This window comes from Amphiura filiformis, chromosome 11, assembly GCF_039555335.1.
Source record: "Amphiura filiformis chromosome 11, Afil_fr2py, whole genome shotgun sequence".
Lineage (NCBI taxonomy): Eukaryota > Metazoa > Echinodermata > Ophiuroidea > Amphilepidida > Amphiuridae > Amphiura > Amphiura filiformis.
The window spans coordinates 26,518,515-26,531,388 of record NC_092638.1 but is presented as its reverse complement, the minus strand read 5'-3'; the positions used below and the strand labels follow the sequence as shown (position 1 = coordinate 26,531,388).

Sequence of the window (12,874 nt, the reverse complement as noted above, 5' to 3'; positions counted from 1 at the left end):
TCTGCTGCATGTACATGTAGCATGATTAGAGTGTCTGCTTTCCTCTTGTGTACTAACACCTGTCGATGTCTGAACATCATTCATGTTGCTTTTCACATGTAGATGTGTTACAGTGACTATGAAGGTTGCCGTGTCATCTTTGATAATTATGGAAGAGAAAACTCAATCAAAGATATAATCAGACGTCGCAAGTTAGGAGTCCAATCATCAGCGAGAGCCTACATTGTTGCTGACACAACCCCCATCCATGACTCAAAGCTATTTTTGGCTAACAATGAAACTAAGGACACCCTCGCAATCTACCTGGCAAACAAAGTTTTGAAGCTGAAGATTCCAGTAGTCACTGTAACACGTCTGCATGTGAGAAGCAACATGAATCATGTTCAGCCATCGACAGGTTTTAGTACACAAGAGGAAGCAGACACTCTAATCATGCTACATGCAGCAGAGATCTCTGAAGCTGGAGATATGAGAATGTCCATATCATGACCCAAGATACAGGTGTTATGTCAGCGCTCGAAATAAGGCGCGTCCTTGCGTCAAATACCCGTGAAAGTAGGCGCGGATCCGCAAATTTACGACGGTACGGGTCCGCGTGACCCGTAAAAATTGAACCAAGCAAAGAGCAAAAAATCCTAGTTTTGTTGTTCTACTGAAAAATCCGATTCACATAATACGTACAGCTCCCTGAGTAGACTTTTATTTTAGTTTCCCATCAAGTTTTTAACCCGGATCGCCGTAGCTAATTCTCATTCTTGAAATTTCAAAGGCAAGAGTCCGGAGGACCCTTGGATTTTTGTTCTTTTTTCATGGCCTGGTTATGGTCCTTGCTCTTTGAAGACTAACGGTTCTTGGCCTTCAGACAATCATGCTTATGGGAACAGGTGACAACAGAAGGAAAATCTTGCTGAAACCAATACATATCCGTCTTGAGACATCAAAAGCAGGATGCGACACATGTGGACATATCAGAGGTATAGGCAAGAAGACTGCCTTCAATGCCTTCACTGAAGCAACACCTGAAGAACTCACAGCACTGAGTCAACTTGGTGATGCAGAAATGCCATCTCAAAGTGTTGTTTCAGGCTGTGAGAGGTTTTTGTGCAGGCTCATGGGCACAAAAAATGACCTACAGGCCAAGACAGTTGAAATACTGAGATGGAAACGCTTCAAGAGCCAACCAGGGGGATTGATAAAATCACTCCAACTTCTGATGCGTGGCATTAACACATTCTGTGGGCGCATAATGCAAGCATAGATTTTAGTCAAGACCTTGTGGTAAATCCAAATATTCCAGACCCGTTCAAGCTAGGATGGTCGAGTGATGCAGATAACATTCCAGTACCTATCCTATTGCAATAGCTCCCGAGTCTGTTGTCGAGCTTGTTAGGTGCGGATGTGGAATAAGCAAATGCTCCTGAAGATGTTCCTGCAGACGATACAATCTGACTTGTACAGAAGCATGTGCTTGTGGAGCAGATGAAGAGTGTACCAATACTGCTATGCTGAGGAACTTGAAAATACTGATATGGATGATGACAAAATATAAAATAATTTTGGTTTTTTGAAATTCGCAAATGATGATTTTTACTTAAAGTGTATGTATTTGGGATGAAAAAGCCGACGATCAATTGGAAATTTGACCTTTCGTATTGAAGATATGGATCTTTTTCCCAAAACACAAAAAAATTAGCTCATTTTGGGAAAAAAGTCCATATTTTAAATATGAAAGGTCAAAATTGTTCAATTGAACAGCTTTTCCTCCCAGCTACAGGGTGTCCCAGAATGATTTGTACCGTGTTTGCAAAAATAACTAAAAATAGAAGACGGGCAGTGTATCTATTTTTGATAACAGCATTATAATGCTAGACATGTCTCCTACTTATTCTGTTAATTTCAGCACACTACCTTTATTTGTTTTGGCGTGGCATGCAATAATGTAAAATCGATGAAAAACGACTCGCATACCTTTGAAAAATGGCACGATACGATTAAATGAAGAACGTGGCATGTTTGGCACAGCATTTCGACAACAACTACTGTTGGGGTTGCGCCTTAAAGCTTGCCGGACAGCTGCAATGCTCGCTCTAGCTCTTACAGTCTTATGAGCACCTGAAGCTTCACTCTGCCGATTCCTGACAGTTCCGTGCTCGTCAAACTTCTTTACGTTATACACTATCGTCTAATGAATCTTCTTTGCGTCTCAACATAGCTGCCGGTTTGCCAGTAAGATTTTGAAAGACAATCACGCTGCTGTACAGTAAATTGAGGAGCCTTCTTTTCTGTACCACAACCAGTTCGATCTCTGCAAGCATTTCAAATGACATGGACCTCACACCACAATAACCATATTTAAAACTACCGCCAAAGAGAGAATGGGATTAGACCACAAATCCTTAATTCCATATAATGATTGCTTCGTAACGTCATAAATAATAGATAGATATCGGCTATTTAGTGGAAATATGAACAGGGCACAACTAAAATACCTGCATAACTTTTTCCAAATAACTTTGTGCTGAACGGTTAGTAATGTTACAGGTTTTCAAAATAGGTTGCGTTGTCAAAACTTAGAATTCACCATTTTTACGCAATCTTCTATAACTATTTTAGCCTAACAAAGTTCCAATTGTTGTGCTCTTTGCATGGATTTGTTCCACTTTTGCACCATATTTCACCGTTTTACCTTCAATATGGCAAAATTGTTCATGCACTTCAAACACATTTGTACCATAAACTTATTCTGTTGCCAAAAGGTGCTGGATTCACTATACTTCAAGAATTTTTTTCCAACCCCATCCCCCCATGTCAAAAAGAAATCTATGCCACTGCAAACAGTCAGTCAGTTAACCTGTGAGACAATCAGTCAGACAGCTAATCAGTCAGGTGGTAAGTCAATCAGTCATTCAATAAGCAGGTCAGTCAAACATAGTCAATCAATCAATCAATCAATCAATAGTCAGTCAGTTAGCCCTGAACTAGTAAGTTGGCTAACCAGCTACAGGGCAGTGGCATACATGTAGCAGAGATTTTTATTAGGGGGGAAGGTCATGTTGAGGGGCAGTGGCACAACTTAACTTTGTTCCTCAAAACTGACAAACAAAAAAACAGTCACACATTTTTTGTAATACAATATCACCCCACTGCAGTTAGCCACTGCTGCAGGGTGTCTCAAATGTTTTTTAAAGTTTACTTGCCATTCTGAATGATATAGTATGTCAATATCTTTTCCTCGACCAAAAATAATTCTAAAATTTTATGACCTTTTGATCGGTATGTCAGTCGGTCTACCACCATTATATTAAGCAGCTTGCACATCTTGTTTCATGCTTCAGCCACCCATGTTTTATTTGCTTTTGAAATCTGCCATACCCCTGTGAAAGTTGAGAGAAAAGTCTTCCACAGATGGAGTATGAAATTGCCTAGAGTTATTATTATTTTTAAACCCATACTCCCCCTGTGGCTTTGCCTATATCTTCAACAACTTTAAAATGAAAGTTATATATTGTCTATTCTATTTGAAACCCATTCTCCCTCTGTGGAAGACAGAAGCTATAAGGGGTGTGTGGATTTCAAATGAAATAACCCACTGGATATAAAATGATCAGGAAGAAATGAAATTGTCAGGAATTATTTTATCAGAAATTTGTAATGACATTGATGTTTATCTTTTCTTCCAGTTGAAAAGAACAACTGAAATACAGGGCTGGTGGGTCTCACAGGCAGATCACACTACAGACGGGTCATTACTCTATGCTAGAGGGAAACAGGAAAGAGTTACTATAGAGGCAGGAGTGGATATACATACTCGTAACCTTGGAAACGCTAAACCAAAGGAAACATCAAGATGGTGAGTCATTTAGGAGTTAATTGATTGATCAATTTAAAATTAAACAATATATATCAATCAATCAACCATGAATCAGAGGCAGGAGTAAATATATAGGTCATGATAGTGAGCTGAGCTATGTAGGGGTAAAGTGATTGATTCAAAATCAATCAATCAATCAATCTACCCACAATTAATTACATGTACATCTGAGTAACTGTAGTGGTAGGAGGAGCCATACATATCCCTGGAAAGGCTGAACCAAATGTCATGATGGTGAGTTATTTAGGGGGTTCGGTGATAGAGCGAAAGAGTGCAGTGCATGCTCATAGACAAATTTAATATTTGAAGGTGATGTTTTTTCGGCCACTACTGGGGGATTTCAGACATTTTTATGAAAAGCATGCACTGTTCAATTCCTATGTCCTGTTGATTCTTTCACATCAGTCATATTAATGAGTTTATAGCAACACTTACTGATTATGAATAATAAGTATATCAGTGACTAGCCAAGTTAACCCTAACACCCGACATTTGTTTTTGGAAATGGAAAGAAGGTTTTTATCGGGATTCAAACACGAAACCCCTCTTGTTCCAAGTAGTAGGTCGGCGAATAGTAGCCATGGGTGTTTTGCTGGCCTGGCTAACAAAACCGTGCATGTATATATCACTTTGGGTGATTGCGTCTTCGCATCATGCTAACACCCAAACCTCTGATTAATAATATTGCTAATTTGAAGTAAAATCTCTCTCACCCCGCTTATAATTAGCTCTGCTGATCTCTTCTGTCCTCTTTGCATCCATTTAAATTATAGGGAATGTGATTTGCATCTAGTAGACCAAGATAATCAGCCTCTGCCACCAACAGCAAGGGGCAAATACCTCAAGGTAAGAATGTCTGTGATTAAGTTTTGACTAGTGTAAGAGGTTACCTGGTTGTTTATAGTGAAAGTGATACATTTATAACACATTGGAATTGAGTTTGAACAGGTGGCAACAAATGTATTAAATTGACTTGCCCAATTGGATCAGTTTCCCGAACTTGCCCTACCATATTAAATTGTCAAATTTTTCCTGTGTGGTGATCAAAAATGTGAGTGGACGCGGCGAATCAGCCGTAAACTCGGCAAATTGTATTCTGAGTTTAAGTCAAATGATATACCATTTTAAAGCTTATGGTATATATTTTCTAAACACGAAATAAAACAAAATTGACCGGCCGACTTTACGGCTGATTCGCCGCGTCCAGTCACAAATATCTTACAATATTTATCTACTCAGGTAGTCTATTGATAATGTGGAAGTATCTTATATGTCACTCTGGAGTTGTAACAAGTCACACAAAATTCAGGTTGAGTCAAGTCATTTGGGTTCATTTTAAACTGAAGAAGTCAAGTCACTGTACAAAGTCATGACTCATTACAACTCTGTGTCCCCATTCTCTTGCAGTTTCTAAAAATTGAATAATAAAGCAAAAATATGCAATTTCAATAAAGAATTGATTCCTATTATTTTGTTTTCCACAAAATGTTGCTTTTCACTTATCACATTATGTCCCCTTTTAATTCCGAGCTAACAAATGAGGTAAAAGAAGAAAATTGCTATTTCATTCCCGTGTCTATAATTGTCGTCAATGCGTGTATTAGCTCACTGATAGTTATTTAGCTTCACACAGCTGGGGTGTATAAATAATATTATACGTCAATGATTCAATGATATACATGCACGAGACGTGTCTGTCATTACTCTGTCTTTGAACACAATGAATAAGACCGGAGATCTCCGGGTTCATTTTAAAACTTCAATTTTAATGTAGTTGGAGCACTTCAGGCTGTGTCTTTCACATGGTATTTTAGTACACCTTTGGGCATTATAATCATGAAAAAGAAATTCAAGAATAATTGAGGGCATTGGCGGTGTGGAGCAAATGACACATGACTTTGATTGAATAATCTAAAGATTTGAGATCCTTAAACCTAATGAGCCCCAAATGACCCTTGAAAATGTTGGCTTATTTCACACACTGTCTACAGCTTACTAGTAACCACAACATAAAATTGTTTTTACAGATTCAGTATGCAATTCTTGTAGAAGTGTCAGTATCCAGGGCGAATGACTTAACAACAGTGATACCATTACCATATGTGCTACCACAGGCAAATAGAGAGGTTAGTTTCTTTACCCACAGAATTCATGCCTAGGGAAACAAACCAAAAGATTGATGATTTACCATTTTCAGAGTCCTGAGCCAGGCTAAAATTTAGAGGTTCCTTGCTATTTAGATAACCATGATACATCCCTCACCCCAACCCATCCATGTAACCAATTTCTCTTTCCAAACCTGTGTTTTACTCAATTTAACCACATTCATGTTTTTTATATTTTATGTGTTTTATCCTCGCAATTCATAACCTCATGAATATATGCAGTGCACAAGACCCAATCAATTTATTTGTCAAAACACGAACACAATTACTAATAAACAACAGTGGACCTCTTAAACATTAGTATTAAACCTCAAAGTATGATAATATACCAATGGAATCAAACACATTGAAAAGTGATGGTTATGAATGAGGTTAATGACTTTGCGGGTATGTTGAAAGATCTAACCATTTTGCTTGGACCTCGGAAAATTCCTCGGTTCTAAAAGCAAAATGTTTAGATTTTTCACAACACCCTCAAAACAACTGATGCACAGTCAAGGGTGAAAATAAGAGCTCCTCTACCAGGACTCAATTTGGGAAAAAGGTTCACCTGAATTTAGTCTGGACCAGGACTCACTTTAGTCTAAACAGGACTCACTTTTTGTTTTAGTAATAGTCAGAATTTAAGCCAAAATGTCTAATATCCAATGGCACAGTTTAATAGTCTACTTTCATCAATAGCTCAAATGCTGACCTCAAATTGCAGAGAAATCACATTTTGGTTCACCATTTCCTATTTCTTGGGTATTAAAATATGTATAGACGGTATGGTGACGGTCTATTGGTCAGGACAAAAAAATGTAGCCTGGTGTTGTGATTTTTTATCTCAATGGGCTACAGTAGGCAACTCATGGGCCTGAAACAAGTCCCGTAGTCTGCTTATTTTCACCCTTGTGCACCGTCATTAATATCTATATAATTCATCCCCATTTTCTGTGATGTGGTTTTCAATGGCATTTAATTCATATTCCCATATTTCAAGAATCTGTTTTTGTTAATTCCAACTACTTTGATAATGTGTTTGTATGCTTACAGTGGGAGGAATGGGAACCTGCAGAGTGGATGAAGAAATGTACATTACACAGGGCTCATGAGAAGATCGCTGTCAGAAACTCGACATTAGGTAAGTGTTATGACATTATGTGCAGTGGCAAAGCTGCAAATCCTAGATAAAATAGTTTTGTACACTTGCTCAAAACAATTCAAATCCATGCCACATCAAATGTATGAAAGTGAGTAAACAAGTCTATCATGTATTGAATGGAAGGCCTGTAGATAATAACATCACTGCTTTGACGCATAAGCTCAGTTGGTATAGCATCGGTCTAGTGATCCGAAGGTCCCAGGTTCAAATCCTTACTGTCCAGTTAAGTTTTTCACTTGCTGTCATATATGTGAAAACTCATGTTTACAACCACACCTCATAAAGTATGCTATATTTGAAATAATGACCCTGCCATGTATCCCATCCTTCCACACCCCCATCTTTCAAAATTTGAGGTTGTCACATACCTGCTATAAAACAACATGGACCTGTTGATCATGACACCATGCCATTGTCCAACATTGAATTGGGGCAGCTGGGGAAAACGATTCACCAAAGGACTGTGAAAGTGTTCAAAAAATTTCCTGGATTGTTTGTAGGTCTTTTTTATTTTCATTAGGGATCAGCTACCTGTATAAAAGGCTTATTCAGTTATTATGATTAAAATTGTCTTTACTTGTAGCTAATTTCTCTACTTAATTAAGTAGAGAAATTGCAAAGTCATGTAAAATGTCTTATTTTGTCTTTAATAGTAGACAGTCTCTCTAGTGTCTATGTTTTAATATATGGCTTTCAACTTAACCACCAGCAGGCTATGTTAGCACATCTATGACACTAAAGGTGCCAAAATCTGAATTTTGATGATTTTTATGATCCCCCGGATGACCAAATCAATGAATTGGCCTTTAAAACACCTGACCACCCATGACTTTGGTGAATTATCATTGGAGTTTCAAGTATATAGAAGAAGGCAGATGGAGTTGCAATCTTTTTTCTCTTTTTCAAAGTGGGATTAAATTTAAAATTTTGCTGAATTGCCGTTCGCCTTAGTGTCTTTTATGCTACTTATGGCAAACATTTTTCTTTGAATAGCACTTTTTGAAAGTCAGAAGTGCGCTGCTGTTTAATAGCAGTTTTATTCTGGTTCAGCACACCCACACCCTAGACACATACCTACACTCCAACACTCAATATTAAATATGACTTCTATTGTTATTATCCTTTCACATTTTCAGAGTCTCCTGTATATGAAGAGTTACCATGAAGAGCTGGATTCACTCCATTGTGCTATATTATTATCAGGAAGTACAAAATCTATTATGCAATTTTGGTTTTAATTTTTATTCTGTATATCAAAAACTTGGTGGTTATCAATTTCTTATTTTAGACTTTGTTTTTTATGTTTTTGTTTAAATATGTTATATAAAGGTTATCACATTTGAAAAATATAAGAAAAGTAAAATGGTTTGTATCTTTACCGTTTAAACATGTCCATATTTATTAAAATACCCCCTATAGTATACTTATAATATGGATATGGGGCCACATTTTCAACATTTCAGGTTTACATGTCTGGGATTGTAGAGCAGGCTAGAAACGAAATTAGTCTTGTTATTAGACTTCATCAATCTTTTGGTATGTTCCTTTTTTAATGATTTGTGAGCAAAATGTAACTGGTTTTGTGAATTCGTTTTAATATTTTGCTTGCACCATATTAGGGAGTCTCCATCAATTCCAGTTTTCAGAAAGAAACTGAAAACTCACCTTTCCAGTTAGCTTCTTTCTTGTTCCTTCTGTTTTTCTTCTTTTTTTTCCCCACCCTTTCTCTCCTTGTTCAGCGCTTTGATAAATTTTAAAGGCGCTATATAAATATCTTTATGTATGTATGTATGTATGTATAAGTTTATTTGTGCATGTTTGGCTATTGGATACCTTTAGTCGTCATAGTCATCGTAGTCATGACTATTTGGTGTCATCTAAAAGCTGGATTCCTGCAATCCTATGTTGAATACCTGCTTAACAAACTCAAACGCAACCTAAAAACAGCTGGAATAAGAATTCCGATGCTTCAGTATAAGCAGTCACATGAAGTTGTTGGTCCAGTGTACATATAAGAGTTATTCAAATGCATGTTGAGACTTATAATTGTCCTCCTAACTCCTCAACATTGACTAATATGTGACATTGGCCCTTATTATGTCATTTTCAGCTGTCTCTTTCAGGATTTAGCACATTCTGTACATGTTCTGTACAAAAATCTGTTGTTGCTTTTAGATTTTCCGCTTTAGTGAATCACTTTCACTGGAGCGCCTTTGTTTAACTATGAAATAGGTCAAAAACATTTTGATTATTTATACTTATACAACTCATTCTATTTTTAGAAATTGTATTCACTAAAATTGTTTTCAATAAACTTTTTAGAATAATTCTGAAATATCCTAACTAACCTGAACCCCAACTCTATAATAATTCTAACTCTAACATTCACACACAGAGGGCACAGGGTAAACATAAACTATATGGTGAGCCGATTAAGCGTCCCTGAAGTAGGACTATTTTTAGTGTCCCAGACATTGATTTTGTTGAATAAGGTACGTTAGGTACCACAGCAAAGTGATTTTAATCATCATGTCAAAAATTAATCATTTGCAAATAAATTTATTATTTGAAATCATAATTAGAAGTTTCAGTATTGTTTTTATGATAGAATCCATTATAAGCATCATTAAATGAATATGCTAAGAATGTCCATGTAATATGAGGGTGAAATGGCTAAAGCGGTTAAGGCATTGCACTGTCGACCGGGAGAATACAATTGGCGGGAGTTTGAGCCTTGGGCTTGCCTTAAAATGAGAATTCTCTTCCTCTCCAAAAATGTTACTATAAGGTCAGAAATCATGTAATTGTATTCCGTTACTTCACTTGTAGAATTTCTACTCACTCCCATACACTGTGCGACGTCTTGTGGTTCGAGAAGTCACATAAAGCTGTTAGTCCCATGTACAGGAAGAGTCAAACCCTGTGCACGTTAAGTGTCAGAGTTTTTTGAAAAGAGAAGGGGGACCCATATGCCAGTTCTGATATCTGCAATCAATCCTAGGTTCCAGGATCATGCTACGTAAAACTGTCCATATGATAATTGGGGCTTCTGTGGGTATTATTGCATTTTTTCCCTCATGAATATTAGGCAGAAAAATTGCTTAATACTTTCAAGAAATACAAGTGCTTTGAAATTGTTCTCTGGAATATTTAACTATGCAAATAATAGACTGGAATACAGGTTGTGCCAAAATGGGCTGATCCTGTTGAAGTCCACACTTTCCCTGTGGAAGATTTTGGAAATATCTTCCACAGGGGGTATATGAATTTTATATGGAATTACAGTATCAACTGTATTTGACGAAACTCCCCCTCTCTCTGTGGGAGATTCAGGTTGAATTATTCACAGAGGGTGAATGAAATTCATATGGAGCTACCTATAATGCCATCATTCCATTTGAAATTCATACTCCCCCTGTTGAAGATATTTCTAGCATCTTTGACAGGGGTAGTGTGGATTTTAAATGGAATAGCACCTGATGATAGTTATCTGTTATTAGTTGTGGTATTTATTGAAAATAAGCCTGGTTTTTTTTTGGGGGGTTGTCTTTTTTTTTTCATTTCATTGAGGCAGTCTGGCATCAAATCACTGGAAACAATCAGGTAACAGTCATTTTGATACGGCCTGTATACTGTCATATAATTATCTGCAGAATTAGTAATTTCAGCAACTTTTTATTGTATAATAATGATGAATATTTTTTATTGGTTTATGCAATATCAAATATTAGGGCATTACAATGTTGTAGTATATCTGTGCCAAAATATAATATGATTGAGCATACTTATTAAATTGTTGGTGCCATAATGAAAAATAATATTTTCATACAAATAGGTTTTATTTTCAAATCATCATTTGCAAAAATAGATTTATATTTATGAATTTATTTACTTGTATAAGTATTGGTAAATCATTGTTGAATCTGATTTTAATTGTGAATTAAATTTATATCAGTACTATAAAGCATGTAATTCAGGTAGAAAATAGGAAGACTTTGTATAATTGAATACATGAATATGATACCCACCCAAGTCCATGGTAATTAAGTGATTTTGAGGAAAAAACCTGTGTATCATTTTAATTCCTTCAGTTAGATTTACCTGGTCAATATAGTAAGTTTTACGTGCAAATGAGTGGGTTAAACAGTATTAGGTATGACGATTAGCATTTCAGGGACTTCGTGGGGGTCATTTTAAATGCTGGACTTGGGTGGGTTTTTTTTATCATATACAAAGACAACAATGTTGGAATGAGATTACCACTAGTAAGATAAAACAAAATTAAGCACACAGGTATGTATGTTCATAAGCATACTGCCATGTAATATAAACAATATAAACTACACACTTTCCTTGATTAAACCCTTTTTTTTCACTCTCAAGCAATGAATGTGTTACAAGTTGTTCTTTTATACATACTGGATTTCAATCAATGTGTTACAAGACTCAAATCATGGACTTGGCTGGTTCTTTCATACATGCCATTTTTCACATGCTCATTAGACACAGAGGATGAACTTGAGTTGTTCTATCATACATATGACAGGCCTATGTATAGCAACAATTTCCCATGCTTACTCAATTTGGCCAAAGTATGGACTTGGGTGGGTTTTGTATTCATGTATTCAATTATGATAAAATGTATAAGTAGCTAGTTATGCAAAGAAGGGGGAGTATAATTCCACAATTTCTATTATTGATACCAGATTTGGCTAATCCAATTTAAGTCCACTAATTTGAGCTAAACATTTCATTTTGTTTTGTGCATGTATCCTATTTGGTTCCTTCATTTTTTATATTTCTTATATTCTTATTATCATGATGTTCATGTATGTACAATATATAATCAGGTCTTCCAGGGAGACCAGTACATTTGTAATGATGGAATTTCCTGAAGAAATAATGAATGAATGAATGAATAAATGAATGAATGAAGGAAGATTTTTGAAATATCTTCAACAAGGGTGTATGAATTCCATCTGGAATTAGAACATTGACCAACTCTATTTGAAACTCGCCCTCCCTCTGTGGAAGATTCAGACTGATCTTTCTCAGAGGGTGTATGAAATTCAAATAGAGCTACCTAATGTGGTCATTCCATTTTAAATTCATACCCCCTGTGGAAGATATTTCCAACATCTTTGACAGGGGTAGTGTGGGTTTTAAATGGAATAGCACATTGTATGTTAACATAAATTAAACTCAACCCAGAAAGTATCGAAACGATTATAGATGGTCAGATATATTAGGAACTGAAATATATAGCAAAAACTTATTTAATGTATATATAAAGCGCAGCTTTCTCCTGCGCATTTTGATACCTCTTTTGTTGCTCTACAATATCATTTGGTCGAGTTATGGGCGCTTGAGTGGCGTCAAGTCGGGTTTTGAAAGTTAAACTTAGCTCCTATTCATCTTGTTCAGAGCATGCGACGACGAATCCAGGCAGTGATAGACAGTGATGGTGGGTACACCAAGTATTGAGATGTTAGCAGAAAGAGTTCATGAGATAAGTTAGAGATAAAGTAAAGGGTTATAGCAAGTATTGAAGTTGGAAGTCGAAGGAGTAAAATAAAGTAAAGTTCATGGTTAAGTAAATAGCACATCGGTGTTCTTTGTCTTGATTTTGTGTGTGGGGGTGTGTGTGTACACGACGAACGCATTTGGCTTGAATAGGAGCTAAGTGCAACTTTC

General features: G+C 36.4%; 1 protein-coding gene across 1 annotated transcript; it reads left to right on the top strand.

Moving 5' to 3' along the window:
• The first annotated feature begins 2,822 nt into the window (after positions 1-2,822).
• LOC140163599 (uncharacterized) lies at positions 2,823-10,874 on the top strand. The gene is made up of 6 exons (XM_072186914.1): positions 2,823-2,981; positions 3,681-3,850; positions 4,645-4,717; positions 5,899-5,997; positions 7,072-7,159; positions 8,317-10,874. Exons 1-6 carry the CDS (start codon positions 2,823-2,825, stop codon positions 8,343-8,345), a joined length of 618 nt encoding a protein of 205 aa, XP_072043015.1. The 3' UTR covers positions 8,346-10,874.
• The last annotated feature ends 2,000 nt before the right edge of the window (positions 10,875-12,874 follow it).

Bases quoted from the DNA above. Each gene is read 5' to 3' on its own strand.
- LOC140163599 (XM_072186914.1), top strand. From the start codon at position 2,823: ATGCCACTGCAAACAGTCAGTCAGTTAACCTGTGAGACAATCAGTCAG. The intron at 5,998-7,071 runs GTTAGTTTCTTT...GTATGCTTACAG, and splicing joins TACCACAGGCAAATAGAGAG to TGGGAGGAATGGGAACCTGC. The intron at 7,160-8,316 runs GTAAGTGTTATG...TCACATTTTCAG, and splicing joins TGTCAGAAACTCGACATTAG to AGTCTCCTGTATATGAAGAG.